This window comes from Phacochoerus africanus, chromosome 7 (genome assembly GCF_016906955.1).
Source record: "Phacochoerus africanus isolate WHEZ1 chromosome 7, ROS_Pafr_v1, whole genome shotgun sequence".
In the NCBI taxonomy this organism is placed as follows: domain Eukaryota; kingdom Metazoa; phylum Chordata; class Mammalia; order Artiodactyla; family Suidae; genus Phacochoerus; species Phacochoerus africanus.
Window position 1 is genome coordinate 69,860,316 of NC_062550.1, and position 25,180 is coordinate 69,885,495.

The 25,180-nt window shown below is 54.2% G+C and overlaps 1 protein-coding gene across 1 annotated transcript in view; it reads right to left on the reverse strand.

Annotated features, from left to right (window-relative positions):
* The window catches only part of CCND2 (cyclin D2), a 27,172-nt gene continuing 1,992 nt past the window's right edge, over positions 1-25,180 (reverse strand). Inside the window, 5 exon segments of the mRNA XM_047787796.1 lie at positions 1-5,339; positions 13,959-14,107; positions 21,935-22,040; positions 22,042-22,095; positions 24,693-24,908. Coding sequence (XP_047643752.1) covers positions 5,193-5,339; positions 13,959-14,107; positions 21,935-22,040; positions 22,042-22,095; positions 24,693-24,908 — 672 coding nt within the window. The 3' untranslated portion in view covers positions 1-5,192.

Genomic DNA, 25,180 nt, shown 5'->3' on the forward strand with positions numbered 1-25,180 from the left:
TTTAGGTCAAGGTGAGTTTATTGTCCAAACAGCATAACCTAATTGCATCCAAAACCATTTTCAAATCCATCTTTAAGCTAGTCAGAAAAACAGGTTATTATTTTTAAAAAAAGTCACTTAACACTGAACATATAGGGCCTCTTAAAAGGCGGCTGACTTTACCATTTCACCATCAGAGCCAACAAAACATTTTTTCCATACTTCCTAAAAACCTTTCATGTACACTGATCATGCTACTTTAGCACCTGCTAACATCCCGACCGAACACCCACACCTCTTAGAGAGTACACTGTGAGAGAATAACATTGACTTGATATGGCGTCACACTCGTTTTAAAGCAAAAAAAAAAAAAAAAATTATAATAATAACAAAAGAAAGTCCAAGGCGAGAAACTGAGAGAGAGAGAGAGAGATCTGAGGTACGTGGTACAAGGGTAATGAACATAATGGAAAAAATCCAATGGCCAGTGATTTGCTGGGGAGTTAAGAGCTGGTTGGCAGTAAGAAATAAAACCAATTAAAAGAAAAACATGAACACTTTTTTTTTCTTAAAGGGTAGGCACCTGTCAAAATACACTGGCTACTGCAATAGCTACAGTCAGTAAGGCACTTTTTTCCCCAAAGTAGGCTGCAGGCAAAGGAATAAATGTGGCAGCCACAGCAAGCGCGTGTATGTTTGCCGATGGCTTCTGGAAACCTGAGCCAAGAATCGGGTCTGACAGCCCAGCCAAGTCTAAAAGCAGAGACGCACAGAGGAAGAAGAGTGGTTCTGGCTGAAGGGACCGATCTGGGTTGTTTAGAATCCAGAATCATGCAAAGCCACGTGGATGAGGAAGCCATAAACATCCTCTCGAATATTCCTGCCCTATTTTGCACAAATGATGACGGCGTGAGCAGCGCTGGTGGGCTGTGTGGCGCCCACGTGGTAGGAGGCTGCACCCATCCTACAGCGACCGGGCAGCGGCCAGCGGCCAGCGGGGTGAAGGGGACTTGACCGTCTCAGCACTAAGTTCCCTTTTAAAGCTATTCTCAGGGTTGGACTGTCTCAGAGATAAACAGAGGAATCCTTTTGGCTTCGAAGCCAGCTGGCTTACTCGGACTGCCTCCCCAGTCCTGCCGCCCATCCCCCTCTACCAATATTGTCTTCTTGAACTGGAAACCCATTATTTACATGCTCTAAGGTGCAAGCCGATGTCTCCTCCCAGCCCTGCCCCCTGGGGCCCATGGAGAGAAAACTCACCGGCCCTCTTTGAGAAAGTCACCAGATCCTGCTACTGTCCTAACCTGGCAGTCCCAGGCCTCCCGGCACAGATGCAGCCTCAGAAGGGAAGCCCTCGCCGCCGGCGGCCAGGCTGCTTCCCCCAGCCTCACACGCCCCAGCTGGGTGGTGAAGGAGGAAGGACAGGGCCTCGGGACTGCACGCAGACTAACGGGGACCTGGCTGGGGGACACAATGGGCTGCTCAGTGGGGCCAGGGCAGTTCCAGAGGGCAACCTCCTTGGACAGAAGCCCCTCCTCTTGGCATTGGGGGACATTCGGGGGTGGCGGGCATGGGCTCTGTCCCCTGCCTCCACCTGCAGGGTTCTCTGCTGTTTTGAACCCACATGGAACAGAATTATGCTTAGCATATATTTTTTTGGCATATAAGGATTCCCCCCCTCCCCCACCCCGGGATTTGGCCAAAACAGGGGATGGGACAAGATTTGGCAAGCTAGGGGAACAAGTTAGCCCCCGCTGATGGAGAAAAACAAATAAACAAACAACGAACCCAAAAAAGAAAAAAAGAAATCCCATAAAGAGGAAGAAGGAGAGAAGAGACCAGACAACAAGGTAGAAAAAGACCAGAATAGGTCTGGTGCCCCTTTATGGGAGGAGAGAAAGAGAAAAAAGATCCATGGGGAGAACTAACTGGTGCGGGGCAGAAGCGCCTACCAAGGAAATGAAGATTCAAGGAAGAAGGTATCACCCAATTCAGCAAAGCCAGGGTTCCTTCCTGTGTAAGGAGGGGCAGGCAGAAAAGCTCAGCCAGCTTGCACGCTCCCTACACTGCCCATCAGCTAGGCCTGGAGGGTGTGAAGGAGAAAAAGCTAGAAGGCCCCAGAGGCTCCTGGGACGCCAGGAGATGGGGAGAGTTACAGCGGGTCGGCTTCTCTCATTTGCTGCTCCTGTGAGAGCGTAAGGGCTGGTCACTGCTAAAGGAATCCATGTGGCCCAAGAACTCTGGGGCCCGTGCCTCCTCCATTCTGGGGAACCCCTCAGGGCCCAGAAGAGCAGCCTGGCAAAGTGAGCTTTCAGAAAACTTGGGCTGTGCAGCCTTCCTCTCCAAAACCTCAGAATTCACCACCCTCTGGTCCACCAGAAATCCCTAGAATTTTAAGGTCATGAAATAACCCACCAGGTCCTAACGGTCCTAGCACACTTCAGGGGCAACCCACTCCTCTGGAACCACAGCCTTCCTCTCTCCCTTCGACTACCAAGCCAATACTCATCAGACCCGTTTTTCCAATCATGCCAATTCGACGCACGATTTAAAACCTGAGGACCCTTTAGTTCCACTGAGCAGAGGACCTGGCCCCAGCCTCGGCCTCTCGGGTGCTTGCCTGCCTCGGGCCCCAATGGTGCAGTTGCCCTGGCAACCCTGCACTCTGCAGGTTCAGACCTAAGAACCCTCTGAGATCATCCTGAACGGGATGGGAAGGGGCCAGAGAAGGCGGGGGGGGGGGGGGGGAACCTTCCAGATGAAAGGCCCCGAAGCAGATGAGAGCCTGGCTTTATAAAGGGCCGCAAGGAGAGGCTCTCAGAAGAGCCTGCAGGAATCCTCTGAGCCTGTCTCTTGATGCCTGGGATGCAAGTGCAAACCGTGACTTCCTGGTCCAGGTCCAGGGTCCAGGGCGTCAACCTCTATGCTGAATGCCAGCCTGGGTGGGGGGGGAGACCCCTTGGGGTTCAATTGCATTTTTTCCATCATGAAGAGGACACCGGAGTCAATGTGGAAGCCTGATGACCTTCTTGACGGGGCGTGGGGCCCTGGGGCCACAGCCCCCACCTCCCACCCGGGAGAGGCTGCCGCCTCCTCCCCCCTCTGCCTTCCCTGACTAATGGGCTCCCGAGCAGAAACTGTACGGCTGTGAGGTATTATGAGAACAAAAATGTGAACCATTCTTTCGTAGCTATTGATTTTGTCCAGTAAACCTGAGGTAAAGAATGTTCTGTCTTTGAAGAATGTGATCAGAGAGGAAAAAAAAACCAAACCAAAACAAAAAACAAACCAAAAAAAAAAAAAAAAACCACCCATGAATACGCTACCAGAAGAAAACAAAGTATGTATGGAAGGGCTTTTCCAGTACGAAGAACTCCTATCTCAACCATCTACTTCGGGACTTGGAATTTAAGCAGTAAAATAATATATTATAAAAATGTTTATAAAATAGCAGCACACTCGGTGAAACATTACAGCTAGGTACTGTTAATGTGAATAATGATGAATGAGCTTCTTAGCAGCGCAAAAAAAAAATAATAAAAAAACTGAACATAATAAAATGAAAAATAAAGAGACCCTTAGATTTTTTTCTCCATCTTAAACCCTCATACTATGAAACAAGGCAGAATCTGTGTATAAAATAATTCTTCCAAGTAGCCCTGTTCTGATTTTTTTTTACTTAAAAAGGCAAATATTTTAATAGCTTCATTACCTGTCAATTATAATTGTGCAAAAAAAAAAAAAAAAAGTTGGTGCTCCAGCCTCTCTGCTAACTGAATGCCTCTAAGACGTGGAGAGGAAGATAATTCAAGTACACTGAAGGCAACTTGGCATGAAATCAACAAAAAAACGGAAAAGGGAAGGAAATGCCACATTCTGATGACCCCGCTATCTGTCTCTGCATCAGCAGTCACGTTTCTTTCCCTGTCCAGAGAAGAAGTACAGAGGTGGGAATGAAGATCCTTCTGTGCCATCGAGATGGTAGCAGAGCTCTGTTTTTAGGAATGTTGTGATGGGAGTTTCAGCGGAAAGGGTGTGTCTTGAGTCCCAGTGGGGAGGCCAGAGAATGTCAGATACAGGACAGCGACCTGACAGGGAGCAGGAGGGGAGGGGGCACAGGACAAGGGGCGGGGGGCGTCTACTCTGCACGATTTGCATAAACCATCCCATCTACGCCTCGGGAACAATTTTTCAAAGTGCTTTTCAAATGGAATGGTTTATAACAACGCCCACCTGTGGACCACCCATGCCAGATCAAGCACCAAAAAAATTCGTCTGTTTCCTAATGCGGGATGCCAGGGCCACACGGCTCTCTTGAACACATCAGGAGAAAAGGTTCCACTCCAGATCCCACCCCCCCCCACCCCACCCCCCGGGCTCTGTCTGCCTCCAGCTCCGAGGAGCCTGAGGGCCGGCCCGTGGCTAGATTGCCTCTAAGGATAAAAATCGGACGGTGTCCGCAACGAACCACGGTTGGAGGAAGAAGCAAGATGTCGAAAACCGTGAAACCCCGGATCCAATCACCCGTGTCCAATGGGCAAAGCAGAACATCTCTTTTAGGTAGCAGCTACTGTAGACAGCAAGAGTTGTCACTAGTGACCCGCAGAGCTCCCGACTCAGTACGGAACAGGTCAGGAGCCAGGGCGCTTCTCCGTCCAAAATGGTTCGATTGCGTGGGGACTATTTGGCAACCCCCCTCCCCCATCCTGCCCCTCCTTATTCTTAATTCTTTCTGGAGTTCATTGCTTTGAAATCGAATCTTGCCATAAAAGGCATCGGCCGTTCCTAGAGATTATCCTACAAGGGGTGTATACGTGCTAGTCCATAACATGAAAAACAAGTCTCTAATTTGTTCCCATAGTGCAGGCGTACATTTTCCTAGCTACTCTGTAGGTTTTCCTGTAAGCATTTTACCATGACTTTTAACATCGTCAAGCAGGAACTGTTCGCATATCTAAGAGATTCCCTTGTGTTGTACTTCAAATAGGCACCAGATGCTTTGCATTATTCCGTTTTTACAGAACCTTTATCTCTCACTTCTAAAAGATCTTTCAAATATGATCTAGGTGGGAGCAGAATTTGTTTTTCGTTTTTTTTGTGTGTGTGTTTTTTTGTTTGTTTTAAAGTTTCATTCTAAAACATAAGAGAACAAAACACAACCAGAGAGAAGGAAGGAGAGAGCCGATTGGACCCGTCGGGGCCACCCGGCATCCTCACAGGTCAATATCCCGCACGTCTGTAGGGGTGCTGGCTTGGTCCAGCTCGTCCTCCGACTTGGATCCGTCCTGGTCCTGACGGTACTGCTGCAGGCTGTTGAGCAGCACGACCTCAATCTGCTCCTGGCAGGCTTTGAGGCAATCCTGGAAGGAGAACGGTCCAGAGACCAGAGCGGTTAGCAAGGGCAGCAAGACGCAGAACGCACACACAGTTCGTGCCTCGTCTAGGCCCACACTCGTTTTCTAGTAGAAAAGCACAGGAGTCAGAAAGCACAGGAGATGGGTCCTCCTGGTGCCGTGGAACCTCCCCACTCCGTGGCGGGGCATGGGGGCGTGGTGCCCCTGGACCAGTAGCATCAGGACCACCGCCACCTTGGGGCTCGTTAGAAATGCAGACCCTCAGCCCTCTCAGGACCAGTCTAACCAGAATCTGCATTTTAGCAGAAGCCCAGGTGAATCGGATGCACAAGAGAATCAGGGCAGCGATGACCGTGCTGCGCCTGGTAATCAAAGGGCCAGTGATGCTTCCTTCCTGGAGATGCTGGGCGGTGAGAGGGAAAAGGGGAAGCCAGCCCTGGAGACTGTGTGAAGGCACCAGATCAACGTGGCCCCCGAGGGACAGATAAGACAATGGACTGAGAGCGAGAGCGACTGCGGAAATGCTTAAAAACAGGCCAGTCTGCTTTTCTGCTTACTAACCGTTGAACTTGCATGACAACACAACACAGACCGTTTAGGAGTCTGTGCCCTTGAGCTCTCTAATTTGGGAATAGGCAAAAAAATTTGCAGCACTGCTTTGATATTAGTCTATATTTGGTAGAGAAAATTTGGAGTGGGTTGGCCCCACGCAGAAGCTTCTAGGAGCTGAGGGACATGGGACACAATGGCAATTCATGGGTGTCACCAGGGAGGGACTGTGGCTGACACTAGCAAGTGGGGCATCAGCTTGAAGGGCTCTCCCAAGCAGCATGTACACACAGACAATAATCCACTCCGCCTGGGTCGTTCCAGTTTTGCATATTTTCCCCTTTTGCTTGCTTCACCCTGCAATCTTTCACGGCCCAGTAGTTGTTGCTGGCCAAGCACAAAACATTGTCTTTATTTTCCAAAGATCTAAAATAAAGTTAGAGAGTTCCCACTGTGGCACGCTGGGTTAAGGGCCCAGCATGGTCGCAGCTGTGGTGTAGGCTGAAGTGGTGGCTCGGATTCAACCCCTGGACCGGGGACGTCCATGTGCTGCGGGTGCAGCCAAAATCAATACAGTTGAAGTTAATTACTAGGAGCACATTTGCAGACACCCCCCAAAACATTTTCCTTTCTTATCTCTCATCCATTCCACATTTCAAACTACAGCTTTTTATGAAAATTAAGATTAGGGACAACAGCCAACCCAGCACTGAGGGCAGAGATGAAACAGCACCCGGAATGAGGAAGAGTGAAGAGAGGGAGGTGGTGTTTTGCTATCAGACCACCAGCCTTTTGGGCAAAGTTATTTTCCTTCCCTGACCCCAGTGTGCCCACTTGTAAAATAAGGCTAAGGAAGCGCTCACAGAGGGAGCATCGACGGAGCTCATCCAGGTGAAGTGCTAAGTTCAACACACGGCAATCATTTATTATGAATAAGAAGTCAGTCCGGGAAGCTGAAAGAATTCCTGAGAGTTCTCTGAAACGAGGTACGATGGATGGAACATCTGCTCAGGACAGGTGAGGCGGGCACTGCGACAGGCCCCCGGGAGGAGTGTCCAGTGGGGCAGGTGCACCCCGGCCACCAAGCTCTCCATCCACCCTGAACAAGCAGAGGAAGGGCCAGGGACTGGCCACCGAGCCCAGTGGCGACATTTCTCAAGCTTTCCTGTGGCCTCGCCTGGTCTCGTCCTCAAACCTGCCTGACCCCCTAGCTGGTGATTACAAAGCTGAAGCCTCACCAGCCCCTGGCTCTGCCCATGGCCAGGCTCCTGGTTGCTCACTACTCATGAGGTACCAGGCCCTGAAGGCTAAGGTGGGGATGCTTCTAAGGGCACCTGCATCTTAGCGCAAAATATCTGAGCACTCGAAAGCCTTACAAGCGAAGAAAACAATTCATCTTAAAAGTTAACAAGGCAAAAAATGACAAGAGACAAAACTCCTCTGGATCGTCCCCCTAGGAATTTCCTGGCCGATTCTGTCCAACTGTCCTTCCTCAAGAGGCTAATTCTGGCCCCATGGAGGGGTAACCCGGGGCAGCACACCTGCCACCCCACTACCCTGCCCAGCTCAGGATGCTGTGATCATCACTGCCTTAGGCAGCTTAGGCCGCATCAGAGACAGATGGTCCTCCCAAGGGGAGGGGGGGCTCCAAAGAGCTGAAGAGCTTGAGTGGTAGCCTCAGAGTCCCCCTCGGATGTTCCTACTGTTCCCGGTGTTCAGGCTTCCCTCCCAGCAACCCGAGACCCTATTGGAACAGTTCTGAGAAACTCCAGCAGGGAGTCCTCGGAATTCAAGATAACACAGGCATCATGTTTATGTAACTTCCCTCCAAAAACACACCATGGGCTTCCCTGAATAAAATCAAGGAAGGTCTCAGATTAAAGAAACCTCTCCTTTCTTCAGTCCCATTGCAATTTCAACCTAGATCATTCCTGACTGTGGCAGGCTCATCACGTTCGATACCTTTCACTTCAAGAGAAGCAGTTCCCCAGAAATGAGGGGCCCTGAACCCCATGGGCTCCCCTGCGATGGAGCAGGAAGCCTGAGCGCTGGGGGGTATCAATCATGTCCCCCACCTATGGAAAGCACTCAGTGTCTTCCCTAACCCTCTTCTGGCTCCACCGCTTCACGGCTCAGCTGTCATCAGTTCTGCAGGGTCCTCTCCCTCTTAGATGAAAAAGGACAAGAGTTGGTCTTGGATAGAGGATGTTGGACATTCCACTCTGCCGGCGGGTAATCGGCACCCCCTTGCCCAAGATGGAGCTCACTCCCTGCACTTTAACACCTTCCTTGAGCATCACTGGAGCCCTCCCTGGATTTCCAAAGAGCGTGTGGATTTCCTGTGCGCTGATGCAGAGTGAAGGGAGATGGAGGGTGGGCTTCTGTAGCCTTTACCCGCAGCAGACACGCATCCCCACCCAGCCCAGGGCTCCCAATCTCCAGGGCGGGAGAGTACCTGGGACCAAGGAGGGGTGGGGTGGGGTGGGGTGGGGGCGGTGATCTGGAGGAAGGAGGCAGCCAAGCCCAGAGAGGGAAGGGTGGGGGGAGTTGCACAGCCTGGAGGGAACAGGAGGCAAAGCTGGAGCAGAGTGGCGCGGCAGTGTGGCAGTGTGTCTGCGGGGCCGAGGTCTGAGGCAACACACTGAGTCTGAGAACTGGGGGCTCCCCGGGGCTTTTGGAGATCAAACAGCCAGATGTCCCCTTTTCACAGCCAGAGAGGTGAACTGAAGCAGCAGCCCCGTCTCCCAGTCACATCTAGTTAAAAGGCTTTCAAAGGGTGAGTCTCCCATCCCAGAACGCTCTTGCCTGTGTGCCTCTGCTTCGTCCGGGCTCTAAGACAGTGCAGTGCATCTCCAAGAACGAGAGACCCAACCCCAGTGGCCCGGAACCCCCCCGGAGCCTCCCGTGAAAAGACGCTACGCGCTCTGGCCCCTCTGCTCCCCCGCAGCCCCCCAAAGTACCAGCCATTGTGTCGAGCTGCCCCGAATTAAGCTGATTAAAAGGACAGCCATAATGCTCGTCTGTCGGCCCGGACAGGTGGCACTCCGCAGCGCTGGAGGTCGGGCAGGCCTCCAGCCCCGACGGGGAGCAGCCCCCTCCCCGCCCGCCCCCGGCCCGGAGCCCTGACAGCCGCGTTTGTGAGGCCGGCTCCTTCCCCGGCCCCGACTTCCTCCGCTTGCTGGCTCCAGCTCCGGGCCCTGCACCCTCCTCTGCCTCCATGAATGGGCTGCGGAACTCCTAGCATCAGCCCCCAGTGTCACTGCATCAGGGCATTGTCACCACACACGCACTGCACTCAACAGGGGGACAAAGGGCTGAATGAGCCCCAGACCCGCGGCCAACTCAGGCAGAGACAACTTAGGAAACTATCTCATTCTGCCTTTCTGCACAGCCTGTTTGGCTTATTTCCTTGAATACCAAATGAGGCCGGCGAAAAAAATAAGGCAGGAGCAGGAAGCATCCGCCTCGGGTTCTGTTTCCTCCGCCGCCCCCAGCCCCCCTGCTTTCCTCGCAGCGACCCTTCTGGAGGCTCCTGTCCAAAGGACAGCCTGGGGAACACAGGGGTCTTTGGGAGAAGGTGGGCTGTGAGGGCTCAGGGACCCCGGGAATAACATGCAGTCAAAACCCAGCCTTCCGGAGTTCCCACTGTGGCCCAATGGGATCCGCAGTATCTCTGCAGCACCAGGACACGAGTTCAATCCCCGTCCCCGCGCAGTGCGTTAAAGAACCTGTGTTACGGCAGCTACGGCGTAGGTCACAACTGCAGCTCAGATCTGATTCCCTGGCTGGGGAACTTCGTATGCCTCAGCCAAAAAAGAAAAATCCTATTTTCCGAGGGCCTGCGGATTGTGTTTTAATAGCTCACCAACAACCAGGACCCAAACCTGCCAGGATGATCCAGGGGAGGGACGCGCTAGAATCTGCTCAGGGAGATATTTACGGATGTGACAGAGAGTTTGGGCGCAATCCAGGTAGAAAAGGATAGGTCTGATGACCAGATGACTCGGTGCTATACTGTTCTGTTAAACAGCTTCAATCATTTCCACGGCCCAGCCACAGGCCACATAAAAGGGACATGCCTCGCTCTAAGTCAAGTCAGGTAAAACTCAGGCGACTCCAACACATCCCTCACGTTAAGACCTATCTAGCTTTCCGAGACACCCGGGGGCACCAAAGCCCACGTGTCCACCCTCTGGCCCCTGCCCCTCCCTTCCTTCCCCCAAACCCCTCCCCGCCACCAGCATCATTCCCAACGACTCTGCCAGGGGCTCCGGAGAAAGGGCTGAGTCAAAGTTGGGTCTTGTTCAAAAGAGTCTATAGACAAGTGAACAGTGAGATAAACGCTGGTGCCAGGCGCACGCAGAATCCCGGGGAATGGAAAAGGAACCCCGATTCTGCCAGGGAAGTGGCTCAGTCGCCCTCCCACCCCCACAAAAACTGGCCCTTGGCAACGGAAGCCCTGGTAGAAGTTCCCCCCAAGCCAGAGCAGCCTCTCTGGCTGGTGTCTGTTTTTAGCAACACTTATGAGTGGAAGGAAAGAGTACTTAAAATACACCACCCTCTGAGACTTTTATTCCCTGTAAAACTGTCAGCCTTCTCACTCAGCTTTCTCTTTGGAATGAAGCGTTCCGGTTTATTTTGGCAACCAGAGTGGGCCAGGGAGACCGGGGTTCTCAGGGCAGCATGGCTCCCTCCTACCAAACTCCGCCATCGGCCAGGAAGCCCGAGAGACGAGCCTGGCTGTTTTGGGGGAACCAAGGGGACAGACACTCTTGCCACCCGTCTGATCCCTGACAATCTGTGGGGCGAGGACACCTTCAGTTTGATGATGTTTCCAGGTGCAAGGGACCAGCAAAGGACTGCAGGGACTCTGGGGTCAAAGGCCAGCACCTCCCCATTCCTATCTGCCTGTCTGTTCCCTGGGGCCCGTAGTGCAAAAGGGGGTCTGGGCACTTGACACCCCCCTGGGCACTTCGCAGTGTGGCCTGGGGACATTCTATGTCCATGAGGGTTTCGACACGGACTATCTTCATCACTGGTTAGTGTACACAGTCAGCATCCGGTCCATTCACTGTGCTGTGCAACCATGGCCGTCCATCTCCAGAACTCTCCATCCCCAAAGGAAACTCTCTACCCATTAAGCAATCACTCCCTCTTGCCCCCACCCACTGGGCCTTGGGAACCTCAATTCCACGGCTGTCTGTATGCATCTGACTCCTCCAGGTACCTCATTTCAGTGACATGATATTTGTTCTTTTCTGCCTGGCCTGTTTAAGGTTGCAGCTTCCATTTGCAGGTACCTCCCACGGTTCCAGCCCAAAGACACTTTCTATCACCAAGAGATGAAAAAGTGCTACTTCTACTCTGCATTTTACATGAAGCCTGGAGAGCTCCTTCCTGCGGGCTGATTTCCTAACGCACATCTTAAGGCCTACCATGCTGGCGTCCACTCATCTGACCTTCATTTGCTGGGGTTTTTGGGGCTTTCCTGCTGACAATCACAAAGTTCCCTGAAGACAGGTGCCACCCCCCTCGCCCCAACTTCTCCCACCTGCTCGTCTCTATGCCCTGCCCACAATGACAGGCTGCACCACATGGGCCTTGAGTAAGCACTTCCCAAAGTGAAGGGGGAGTTAAGTGCTTGAAGCAGACCACTTCCTGATTCGTGCAGCAGTAAACAGGGCCCGGGAAGCTCCCTTTCCTCAAATGCGAATGTGCTCTCAATCCCTGTCCCTCTATTTCCCTTCACTCTGAGCTTCCGCTCTTCAGAGAACCCAGGCTAACTGGTGGGAGGAGACTCAGGGCCCAGAGGTCAGGCACCCACAGGCAGCCCTGCCACCAAGGACACCCCTGGGAGAGCATGAGCGAGGCTCTGGGGACCAGAGGTAAGCCAGGAGCTTCCCGAGGTCTCCAATGGTTCTCGGAAGAACTGGCAGGTGTATGCTTGGTTTTTAACATTAAAATGTTCGACCTCCGGCCCCCTGGGGAGAATGAGGCCCAAGCAGGCACCTCCATTCAACAGCTGCCATGTTTAGAAAGAGCCTCTAAGCCAGTGTTATATCCAGTTAGCCCAGCCTGACAGCTGACTTGAATGGCCTGCAAAGGGCAGGCAGTTTCTCTGGTGTGAAAGGAGAGGCTGGTTTGCAGTCTTGAAAAGCAAGGCACAGCCCAGAAGCTCCAGGGGAACCTGTGAGCCACCTCTGTCCATCCAAAGCCGCTAAAGACTGACAGAAAGATACAGGAGAAAGCTGGAGAGCTGGTGGGGCCATCGGCCTGTCAGAACACGTCTATAAATACCTGCGGGAGGTCACAATGCTGAGGTGGGTGGGGATGGTCAAGCTCTTGTCACTGACATTTTTGTCTCTGGGGGTCGAGGAGGGGCTGGTCTTAAGCTGGCTGGGAGTCCTTTTTGCAAGGCAGCCTTAATAGGAGATAGGCAGAAAAGGAAGGAAGCGGATCCTTTCTATAAATGCTAAGTTCTGCCCAAGATTTTGCCTCTAGAGGTTTTTTTTTTTTTTTTTTTTTTTTACCTTCTTGGGGCTGCCCCCACGGCATATAGAGGTTCCCAGGCTAGGGGTCCAATTGAAGCTGTAGCCACTGGCCTGCACCACAGCCACAGCAATGTGGGATCTGAGCCATGTCTGTGACCTACACCACAGCGCATGGCAACGCCGGATCCTTAACCCACTGAGCGAGGCCCGGGATCAAACCCGTGTCCTCACGGATACTAGCTGGGTTTGTTACTGCTGAGCCACAATGGGAACACCCAAGAGCTGCCTCTAGAGGATTTGAAAAACACATTTCCTGGAGAAGCTGAACTGGAGGATCTTTTCAATCTATATTTTGCAAACCATGTTTCAAAAGCCTGTTTGGAGCCAACATTTGAAAACGCGTATCTAAGAACTGTTTCAGGGGCGAACCCCTCCCTGCGCCACTGCCCTTGAGATGGTAATGAGGCCAAGGCAAAATATGGGGGTATGGGGGGGAGGCAGCCAGCTGCAGCCTTAGGCGCTCTGACGGTTAACCTCTGTTCAGCATCCCCAGGGGAGGCACCGGCCACAGGCCTGGAAACCACATTATCCCTTTGCTCAATAGAGTCCCTGGCAGGGCATTCAGAATCCTCCTGGAACATCCAGAGGGGGTCATCATGAAGCCCCCCTGCATTCTCAAGCCTCTCCATGGTGACTCGAGAGGGCCTCGGAGCTGACACCCCTCTCGAGTGGCTTGAAACCAAAGGCCTTTATCAAACAAAAAGATCCCAGGAGCTGCCGCAAGGAAGGAATGCAGAGTTCCCAGGCTGGGGGTCAGGGCCTCCAGGTCCTGGTCCCCCGGCCGGGACCTCCGTCCTCTCTGCCATCCAAGAAGGCTCAGACCTTCTAAGGCCTGCACTTGCCAACCAGCTTCAGCAGAGCCTCACTTGAACCTGGGCTGTCCCCAAACCCCTCTTCTTCTAAGGAGCTTCAAATTCTGGCAACCGAAACTACAGTCTCCGAACTGTCTACAGGGTACCCAGAATGGAAAAATCTACAGCTAAGAATAGTTTCGTGCATTTGCACGGCACTTACTCTTTTTAAAGGGCTTTTTAATCCATCGTCACATTGAACTAAAGGGAAGTGAGAGACGGCGGGGTTGAGAGGTTTGTGGCAGTGGATGCTGTGCCCACAGTGGGGCCCCTCCGCCTCCCACACCCTCTGGGGCAGGAGATCCTCACTCTGGCCGGGCCTTCCAGCCTCAGTGCGTGTGGGCAGACGAGAAGAGGCCGGCTGAGGATTGTACATAAATGGAAACGAGCGACAATTCAGACCCAGGGGGAAGCCCGGGCCATAAAGGAAACCAGTAAACACCCCCAGCTCCCCTCTTGTCTCGGTTTGGTAAGTTCTTTTCTCGATTTGATAGCACACGGGCATCTGAAACCCGAAGAGAGGTTTTACCTGCTGAAGTTCATACAACTCTGGGTACTGATCTTAGAAAACAAAGCCCACCAACGACAGAGAACCCTGGACACATCCTCATCAAACCAACTCTCTCCCCCCCCACCCCGCCCCCCGCCCCAGCCAAGAGGATGGGGCCACTTACCACGTCGGTGTTGGTGATCCTGGCCAGCAGGTCCACCAGGGCGTCACCCGTGAGCGAGCTCACGTCCTCGTCCTGCTGGAGCCCGCAGATGGCGGCCCCCACACTTCCAGTTGCAATCATCGACGGCGGGTACATGGCGAACTTGAAGTCTGCGAGAACGAGAGGCCGGAGGTCAGGGAACAGGACGAAGATGGGGGGCAGGCACCACCCCCCGGCCCCTCGAGCCTGAAGCCCCTTGGCAGTAGGGGGGCAGTGGGCCAGCTGCACAAGGGGCCCCCACAAGATGCTTCCTAAGCCCCTCACAAGACCCCCTTCCTGTGCCATCGGCGTTGACGGTTCAGATTCAAAAGGAGGAGACTGAGCAGAGTGGGGAGGCCTGAGACCAGACCAGGTAAGATGGCTCAGCTGCTCCACAGGTGAGACAAGCCAAGGGCTCCAGAGGTTGGCAGGAGGGGGAAGTACAGCAGATAAAATCTTAGGAAGAATGATGGTGCTGATGTGGCCTTGCCGTAGTCTCTGGATAGGCATCAGGGACGCACAAGGCTCCAAACAAAAAAGACGATTTGATTTAAAAAAAAAAAAAAAGAAAGAAAGAAAAGGCAAGGCAAGGAAGTGGGAGGGAGGGCGGGTGGAGAGCTGGCGGCCAGTTTCACACAATTCCCCACTTGGACCCAATGCGACGGCCCTCAGAACATTAGGAGAGAGGACAGGAAATCAAACAGAGCCCAATCTGAGCTGTCGCATCCTAATCAGATGGATGACAGGGTTTATTTAGATTTTATGGCTCTTGGGCCTGAAGACCCCATTTTCTTGCTGGGAAAGAGAAAGAGCGGTTTGTTAGAGAGAAGGAGAAAACGAGGGTAACGTCCAGGGGCTCAAACCTTCTCTTCTGCCACTTCTCCAAGAGCACCTACAGAGGATGCTCTTCCGTACCAGCCTGGGAGCCCCAACACCCCCAAAGGGAGCCTCTGCTGACCGTGGAAGGGAGAGAAAGACCCCCATTCTTACCCCCACTTCTGCCGCTCACGGCTCCCACCTGCCCACCTGTCCAGGACCTGAAACGCCACAGCCCGTGTAGCCCACGCGTCCACCGCGTGAGGTGCACCATCTCTTCCCCCCTGCCGCGGATGAAGAGGCTGAGCCTTCTGGGCTCGCCCTGCCCTGCCCCCTGCCCAGAACTAGTGCGGGACAGAGCTTAGTTTTGCCCCTCATTCTCAGTGCAGTCTGGGATGGACAGAACCTTCCCCCTATGGCTCTTTCAAGTTCGGCCGGCGCCCCAGGGAAGTCACCGTACCTGGAAATGGAGGGTTGGGAGTGTGGAGGGAAGACCCGGGTCACACTTCAAATTTCAGCATAAGCATCAGGTTGAACCTCCGGAAACAGTTCAGCCGACTATTTCCCCTTCTTCCTATGACATCAGTGCATTTCACAGAAGCACTTTTGTCGGGAACCCCACTGTCCACATAAAGTCAGTGGTGTCCTTAGAAACAGCGCTGGGTGACTGAACCAGACTCCCGCCCTCTTCCTGCCCAGCTGAATCCCATGCACACGGCAGGCCTGGCTGGCTGGCTGGCTGACTCCTGGGCCTTCTCTTCTTAGCCCACTCCCCATCTCCACCTCTTGAGGGATGGATATTATGTGTTCCACCCAAGCCTGCTGTCCACTAACCCACCCAGAGCCTCCTCCATCCCCTGGACCATGGCAATGCCAGCCTCCTTGCCTCCTGCTCTGCTGTAGGTCTCTTCGCATGGGGTCAGGGGACTGTTTCTCTGCCCAATAACCTCGTTAGCGCCCCTCCTGTGACATTCATAATGCAGAGGAGCCAGCCAGCCCGTGGCCCGGGGCCCACCCAGGCCCAGCTGGGAGCAGCTGGCAGGACAAGGCAGGAGGAGGTGCCCGCCTCGCGCTTCGGCCTGGGAAGCACACCCCACACGCCTACCTCTGTATCCCACTGCCTGCAGAACCAACTCCAACCTTGAGCAAGTGAGTTAACTTCTAGAAGCCAGGGGCATGTGTGGATGGTCCTGGGGAGCAGCAGGCGCTGGAGGTGCCCAGAGAACTACAGCCCCCTTCTCGTTTTGTGAGGAAAATGCTCAGGACCCCTGTGCCCTGTAGCCCCAGAACTGGGGCTCACGGCGTGGGGTGGGGAGTGGCTGAACATGGCAGCCAAGAGGAGCAGAGGCTGTGGAAGCCAGGCCAGCCCCCGGCCACTGCCCGGGGCTCTCCTCAGGGTTGGTCCAAAGGAGGTGACTCGAGTACTCCAAAGCCAGGTCCAGCCTGGGGGACCCAGGGCAAGTCACTTTTCCTTTGACCCCCCCCCCCCCAAAGCTTCCGCCACTGCCTGGATCCCAGGTGTCCAAGAGGAGGGTGGCCAACTAACTATTAACTAACTAACTAGTTTTTCTGTCTTCCACTTGCAGCTCAGCACCAGGTCATGCATGGGTCGTGACCAGCCCTTGTCCTTGTTGTTGCTGAACTGAACAAAACAGAATAGAAAGTATCAGGAAGTCATCAGCGAAGAGGAGGAGTGAATACTCTATTGAGCAACTTTTGTATCGAACTGAGGTACCCTGGCAGCTCACTGGAGTTGTGCTAGAAAATCTGTTTCTTCCTTTACAGTCTAGGTCCAAAGGCTGAAATCCCAGAAGCCTTTCAACTGGCTTTCACTTAAGGCTCTGGAGTAAGAAGGACCCCCAAGAAAAAGAGTGAGGAAGAGACACCAGAACATAACGCCGCTTCCCTCCACCAGGCAGCAAAGTCACCAGGCATCTCTCTCCATCAGGCTGCTCCACATAGAGGCCCCCGGGGCCGCCCCCCCAACACCCCCCCCCGACTGGGAGGGGAACCTTCGAGAAACACTGGAGGAAAACATCTGAGGGCTGGCATCCTTGCACTCGCTCTCAGTAGCTAACTTCCACGCTCACCCACCGAAAGTCCCACCCAGCCTGTGCAGCCCATTCTGGAAAGCTTACACTTGGGCTGTGGAACTGGACTGAGAAATAGTCACCATATCTACTTGGTCGAGGGGGGTTTAAAAAAAAAAAATCAGACTTCATCAGTGTGTAACCATCATCAAGATCACGAGCATCCAGGGAGCTCCCATTGTGGCTCAGCAGGTTGAGAACCTGACACCTAACTAGCATCCATGAGGATGTGGGTTTGATCCCAGGCCTCGTTCAGTGGGCTAAGGATCTGGTGTTGCTGTGAGCTGTGGCACAGGCCGGCTGCTGCAGCTCGGAATGGATCCCTAGCACGGAAACTTTCGTATGTAGTGGGTACAGCCCTAAAGAGACCGAAAAAAAAAAAAAGAGAGAGATCACGCCCATCCATCCATCTATTAAGTGGAAATGCACAGACACACACCCACACGGGGGAATGAGGAGGATATAAAGATGATGTGCGGAGAATTCCTGTCCAGTCGTTGTGAGGATTTAACCAAGAGAACGGCACCCGGCCCTCGGAGAGCAATCCACGTCAGCCACCGCTGCCACCGCCCCACTATCAGTCACAAGCACTCGAGGAATGAAAGAGCAGCGGGACTGTCTTCACTCCGGTGTGGTTCACCCAGAGTCAAGTGCGGGCCCCTGACCTGACCTTCATTCAGGGGAACCCCAGCTCCACCCACCAGCCTGGGTGGCCCTCCTGCTGCTTGCTTACTCGGCCAGGTATCCGCACAAAAACAAGGTAAAATTCATCTGTCTCAAGACACTTCCTTTTACAGGGGAATTAGTGACATCTTGAGAAGTTAAGCGACATGTCCAACGTCTGACGCTGGGCCTGGGCTGAAGATGGAACTGCCTGGACCCGGCATGCAGGACTCTTTATGACTCCCCAGAAGGTGATGGATGAGCAACTCAAAAGGGCGCCTCCCACACCCCACTAGGAACACAGGGTCGTCTTTCCCATCAGAAGGGAGCAGAAAGCCTAAAGGAAAGAGTCCCAGCTCGGGAGTCCAGGAGATGGGCACGTGCTGTGTCTGCAGCACCAGGGATGGTGGGACCCTGCAGCAGATGCTCTGCTCCCAAGGGCCTCCTGGGGCCCCGCTAGGCCAGTTATTCTGGGCAAGGACAGGAGATGGGCCCCACATCCGTGAACTCAGTGAGATTCCCCGGAGGGAAGCGTTCTGAGCCAAGCAGCTCTGAAACCGCAGATGACACGGCCCTGTGGGTAGCTTTGCCCTGATTGTTTTGACTAAGGTGGCGGAGGCCTTGACTGGCAAGAGGCCACCGTGCTTCTGTTCACCACTAGGGGGCGAGAGATCCTCGCTCCCAGGAAGGCGAACCAGGGACACCCTTCTCTCCCCTTCCTCAATCCCACCTGCTGTCAGAAGAACCCAGGGCACTCAATGGCCATCTAAGGATCTGGGCAGCACATACCTCATGCCCCCCCCCCAGCACAGGTTCAGCACACCCTGTCCTTGTGGGGCCGGGCTGCCATGACACGCGATGGCCAATTTAGCCCCAGAGGCCTGAGTGGGAGGAAGGGGCTGGATAAGGGCCAGCAGCCTGCTCCTCACCCACCTCGCCACCCGATAGGGAGCTAGATGGCCCACTCACAGAAGTCCTGTGACCTCTGGGCGGTGAAGGCAGCTAGAGGCTCACGGCTGGAAAGGGGCTTCAATTCTTCCTTCTGCCTCCCAACCACCCAGGCAAACCTTTCTGGACCCCGTGCGGGCCATCACTGTCTGGCTCTAACCTGGGTGAAGAGTCACCAGACATCTCAAGGAGGCCAGACAAGCCCTGGGGTATCACTGTCACCAGGGCCCGGGCCCCAGGATGGGGACGCGATACCCACGGGGCGCCCAGCAGCTGAGGGCAGTACCTTGAAGTGGGGGCCTCCTCGGCAATAAGCGGTGGATGCGGGCACCACAGGTAAGGCAGGTTAAGCACCTCCTCCACCCAGTCCCACACCAAGTTCAAACTCAATGCCACTGGCTCTTCTAGACTAACTGGAACCATCTGTGGAGCACGATGATATCACGCGTCAAGAATCTCCCGACGCTGGCGTGCGATCCTGAGTCATCTCAAATGGTCTCTCTTCTTGTTGGCAGACCTGGGGGGCTCTGCCATGACAGCGACACCGGGGGTGGGGGCGGGATGCCAAGGTCCAGTCTGCTGCCCAGCAGCCATAGTGCCAGGGAAGGGAGCGCCGGGAGCCGCTCCCCCTTGCCCCGTCCCCTCCTCTGAATGGGACCAGTCAGAGTCTCCGCCCCAGACGCTGTTGAGGGCTGAGCAAAGGAGGCAAGAGGACACCTCTCTGTCTGGCCACCACATTAAGCCTCAAGCCCCCTAAAGGAAGATGGACACCCAGACCCTTCCCGCCTCTTCCCCTTTCACACACAGGCGCTCTCCGCCGCCTCGGGACCACTGCCAGCAATTTCACAAGCAGCTTTTCCCCTAAACTAGCCACACAGCCCAGGGGCGCGGCTACCACCTCCTCCGGACCCCAGCCCCCTGCTGCCAGGCCCCTCCCGCATCAAGGCAGACCATCCAGAATCCACGTGTGGGGAAGGAGGAGGCTGCAGGGGGCCCATCCACCTGCGCTCCGATGACTCACGCCGGCTATTTGTCCTGTCCCAGGAACACACCCTGGCCCCATAATGTGACATCTCTTCTAACCGGAAGGTGCTTCCTCCAAGAAAAGCAGCCCTTGGCTTTCGCACCATCAGGCCGAAGGCTGTAAAGTCCCATGTGCTGGGAGGCCCTGGGACCCAGTGATTCAGACGTGCTCAAGGGCAGATGCGGGAAAGAAATGCCTTTGGAGACTGGCTCAGCCCTTCTAGACTCAGGGAGGGTCTGGGACCCTCCTTGTGCTGAGCAGCCCACACCTGGGGCGGAGTACTTGTCACGTGGTTTAAATGGGCTGGAGCTGTTCTTTCTCCCGTGGGTCCCCACCCCCTGCCCCAAGCTGGCTCCTCTCTCTAAAGGGAGTCTTCACGACTTCCTCTGCCTCCCCTTGAACCTCTGTCCTCAGTCCCTGAATCCCAGGCTCCCTACTCTGGCCCCAAACTTGGCAGCTCCCCCAAGGATCTGGCCAAAAAGGCCAGGAGTGGGGGATGGGATCCCCAATTTTAGAGAATGGGCCTTTGGAGAGTCTGGGGATCTGCTCCTGAGTCCCTCCAGCCCCCCTCTGACCCCACTCAAGAGACCGGAGGGCAGGAGTGGGCAGACAGACCCCGAAAGGTACGTCCGTCAAGAGACAAGGTCAAAGCAGAGCTCTGGCTACCAACAGCTGTGCAATGGGGGAGCACAGGTCGGGGGTCAGCTGTCCTAGAGCCAGAGAGAAAAGGGCCGGTTGACCCCTTCTCCACAGTGAATCATGGCAGCGGAGAAGAAGGGACAGCCGGGCCTGGGAGACAAAATGACAAGTCAATGAGGGGCTGACCTCTAGGGCCTGGGGCCAGACAGCAGGAGAAGGGAAGGATGCAAAAGAATGGCTGCTGTTTGCAAGGCAACAGGGACCCTCCGGTGGAAGAATGGTCTCCTCGGGGCTGCAGGAAGGGCCCAGGGCTTAGACACGCCACAACCGCTCCCCCTGCCCCCACCCCAAAATCTGGATCTAGAAGGGCAGGGCTACAACAGCTCAGGGAGGCTGAGCCTACCCCGCGTCCACCGTGGGTGGCTGGACCCTGCATCCCAGCTGGCGAAGGCCGAGCATGGTGTCCTGCTGGACTCGGATGGAAAAGCCCCTGTATCCGCTTTAGCTGGAAGAGTCAGAGTCAGAGACATGTTCACAGTCGCTACAGGGGATACCCGTTGTCTGCACGTGGCCTGGCTGACAAAGGGCTTCCCTGCACATCCGTTTACCTAGCCGCCGTGTAGCAACAGTCTTTTGCGGACGAAGCAGCTGAGGGTCAGCGAGGTGAAGCCGGCGGTCTGAGGTCACCCAGTGCTAAGCAGCAAAACCTGACCTTTTGACCGTGAACAGGGCATATACACTATTGCGAGTGATGGCTCAGGTTCCTCCCTCACATGTAACAACATACGAGAGAAGTCAACCCCCAGGCGCCCCTCTGCAAGTCAAGGACATCCTCTTAGCACATGTGTTCTGAACCCTGCCCTCCCCAACACCCCCCACCCCCCGGGAGTGGGGGTGGGGGGGAGGGGGGGAGTTCTTCCCTAACAGGTCTTTCCTGAACAGTTCCGATTGTGGCAGTATGAACTCCTGCCTCTGCCCTTAGACAATGACGGGGCCAGAGTCTTTCCCACGGCCACTACCTTTAGGGGGAAAAAACAGCAGAAACTGGCTGAGGTTCAGTGTGATGAGACAGCATCAAGCCACGGCCTTTAGTTTATTAGGAAAACTGCACAGCAGACAAAGACTATGTATCAATTGTGGGCTCAACACAGTGGCTGGAGAGCTCTCATGGACAGCAGCCCAAATCAAAGCCCTGACACGTGGGGGGGGGGGGGGCATGACAGCCCGGGCTAGGGAAGCCAGGCCACGGGTCCACCCCTACCCAGCAGAGGGAGCAGCCGGAAGGCCATAAATGCCCCACAGCAAAAAGAATTCCTCCGGCCTCCCTTAGCACTTATCAGGGCAGGCGGTATTTATCTTGACGGTGTTCCTTTAACCTGTATTTGCCCCCCCCACCCCAGATTTCCTCTTGGGCTTATCTGCAAGCCATCCTTTTCCTCCAGAGATTAAAGATTTAAACACAACCAGAGAACAGTATACATAATCTTCAAAGGGCACTTCAGACAACATAAAGAATATTTTCACAGGCGCTATTTTTTTTTCCCCTTACCACACCTGTCCTCATAAACCATTTATGAGTTTAGCAGAGAGAGAAAATATACCAGCTGAGATAAAGGAAGGAGAAAAACGGCCCAGGAGTGAAACCTTGGACTCTAGATGACTCAGAACCCCTTCCCTTAAACCCCCAACCTGCGGAAGTCTGCCTCCCCTTGACTCCTCCCCCAAAGCCCCCCCACCCCCCCCGACACACACACACACACACCTCCAGTTGCTCTTACCAGTGGCGCACAGAGCGATGAAAGTCTGCGCGTGCTTGCGAATCAGGGACAGCTTCTCATTGGGCTGAGGCAGCTTGCGAAGAATGTGCTCGATGAAGTCGTGGGGGGGTGACAGCCGCCAGGTTCCACTTCAACTTGCCCAGCACCACCAGCTCCCACTCCTGGGGAGGGAGGGAAAAAGGGAAGCGTATAAAACCCACAGGCTGACCTGGTGTCCAGGACCGGGGCTTGGGATCCAGACCTGTCGTAACTACACGCCTCGTTAAGACGCTGCTGGATTGGAAGGCCCGTCCATTTATCAAAGTGGCCCTCAAGCTTTGAAGTTGGCGACAGGCTCTTCTTAGGCTTCAAATGTCAGGCTCCACTGAAAACAATGAGAGCCAGGTAGCTGTTGCCAAGATGGCACTTTCTTCTTTCTCTTTGCCTCTCCAGCTCCCCCACCCCCACCCACCTCTGACTCCCAGGAGATGCTGCTGAGCATAGGGAGATACCGCCGAGGTCGGTGCGGCCCTTTGGTAGGAACTTATTGTATATCTATGGCTGGATGAATCGTCTTCTCTATCCTTGCAGAAAAATGATGTACACAGATAAAGCTCAAAATGAGGTTCCTTGGCCCAAATCCTTGGCAGCCAATTAGCTTGCTTGTAGTTGGTGCCAGAAAGCACCATTCTCCCCTCTGCTGCTAAAACTCTCCCCTGGACACATAATGCAGAAACCTCAGGGAAGTGATACTCAGACACAGAATACCCTTCCGCTTAAAGGTTTCATACGCCTTTGTCACCAAGGACTGACCGGATGGTCCCTGGCAACCCCATTTTGTGGCTAGAGGTGATTCAGGGCAGCGTGAAGGTGCTTGTTCAAGGTCAAAGAATCCTGCAGCCCAAATGGCTGGCACAAGGCAACCCTTCTCTTGGGGGCCTCTTGCCAGCAGCCCACCTAGTGAAAAACTTAAATTTCTCTCCTTATCGGGATACTTTGGGGGTGGGGTGGGGGGGGATGGTGCTCAAATGGAGACAAGCCCAAAAGAAAGCCTTCATAGTATGTGCAGTCAGAAGGAAAAGAGGCCTATGGGCCAATCAGCATCAGGAGATGGAGAGGCAGAGACCAGCCTGCCAGTGTGGTGCCCCATTCACCCTGAGAACCCAGTTGTCTTCCACTTTGCTAAGCCGCTCACCAGACCCCCACTCTGCCGCCCAAAGCACCCACTGGCTGTGTGGTCTAGGCTGATCCCCTACCCACCCCTTCCCTGGCTTCGGCTTTTCTCGTTGATCAAATAGAAGGACTCCTCCAGATCTCAACCTCTGTTTTAAGAGACAGGAATGGGTAAAGGGAGGGGTGTCTGTAGCAATATAAATCCATTTGGCAAGTCCTAGAAAAACTGGGGTGTCCTGAACCCCATGGTTAACAACCATCAGGTCAAAACAATGAAGCAAAAGGAAGATTAGTTTTCCTGGTCTCCCGAGAGAGATAAGTGGATCCCGAATGCTAACAGTTCTTCTTTCCCGGCTTTAAAGTCCGCCTTGGCTTTTTATGGAGGTTGGGAGTAAAATCACAGAGAGGCTGCTAGACAACCCATGTCTTCCAAGATGGCTTGAAACTCCAGCTCTCCTTCTCACCGGGGAATGTGAGTATAAACCACTCGACTTGTACCATTATTAAAGGAAGCAGTTCTCCCAGAAGAAAGCACCTTTTTGGGCCTCTCGGACCAAACCAGAAGCAGCTGAAATCTGGCAGCTGTTCAAAGGTGAGGTCATGCAGGCCCCTCCGCATTCTCGGAGATTCCTCCCCATCCTTGCACATGTCTGTCGCTAGGTGGCAGCACAGCTCCAGGAAGGAAGGCCGCTCACAAAGAGCTCAGTTCAGGCAGCCAGTCCAGGCCCAGTGGACTTCGAGCAGGCCCGGCCAGTAAGGGGGGGGAGGGGGAGGGGGAGGGGGGAGGAGGGGGGAGGAGGGGAGAGGGAGCGGGGGCGGTAAGAGGTGCGGGATCTTTTCCCAACAGTTGGGGGGAGATAGGTGTGCGGATCACTGAAAGTGGGCCTCTGGAGCCCTCTACCAAAGCCAGATACTTCCACATGATCTTCAGGATGAAGCTGCAGGGGGCAAAGGGTCCCCCCCTCAGGTGGGAAAAAGGTTTTGCTGGCAGAAAACCAGAGTCCAGACAGCACCCCTGCGTCTGTACAGAGGTCAGAGCATCACAGGCGCTGCTGAATCCTCCGACAAAGGGCCCAATGTGACTCTGCTCAAAAGCCAATGAGCTGGTATTTAGTGAACAGCTACTATGTGCAGGTATCTTGAGACTTTAAGACGCTTAAGACCTACCTTGGAACTCCTGGTTTTTCGGAGACACACTACAACACATTCCTACCTGTGTGAGGGGTTGAGTACCCTTTCAGAATTCAGTGATTGAAAATTTGGAATTTAAGTATCAGCGCTCTGTTCCAGGCCTCCTGACACACACACACACACACACACACACACACACACACAGAGAAAATGAATTTCACCAACACAACTCTCCCTGAGTGAGAATCTTATGGGTGTAGCCTTGGTACTTAGCATAGAGCCCAGCACACAGTAGGGACACAAGAAGTCCCATACTAAAGGAGAGGGTTCCCAGCAGCGGGAAAATTCCAGGGGTGGGTAACTGGGGGCGGGGGGCAAAGGATGTGTCCTGGTAACAGTGGCTGGAAGCGCGTTAGGCTGGGGGTGGGGGGAGAAGGGAGAGCAGAAAGGCAGGGAGGAAGGAGACAGTCATTACCAGCAGCTCCTGAGGCTTGATGGAGTTGTCGGTGTAAATGCACAACTTCTCAGCCGTCAGCGGAATGGTCTCTTTGAGCTTGGACGCCAGGAACATGCACACGGCCCCCAGAAGCTGCAGATGGGTCTTCGGAGTTGGGACTCCGGCCAAGAAGCGGTCCAGGTAATTGATGGCCAGAGGGAAGACCTCTTCTTCACACTTCTGCTCCTCACAGACCTACGACAGGGACGAGTGGGCAAGGGTCGGGGTCGGGGGGCGAAAACATAGTATGAGGCAAAGGGGAAACAAGGGGAGCCGCACAATCTCTGGAAACAACAGAAAATCCTGAATTTGCGTGGGGGGAGGGGGAGGGGAGTAGAAAGTGATAAGAACGAAGACAGTAAATTGGGGTAAATCTAAATGGCCCTCCGTGCTGGGGTGCTCCCTGGGGAGCCTGAAAACTCAAAGGAGAGGTGGGTTAAGGACCCACCGGCCAAGGCCGAAAGCGC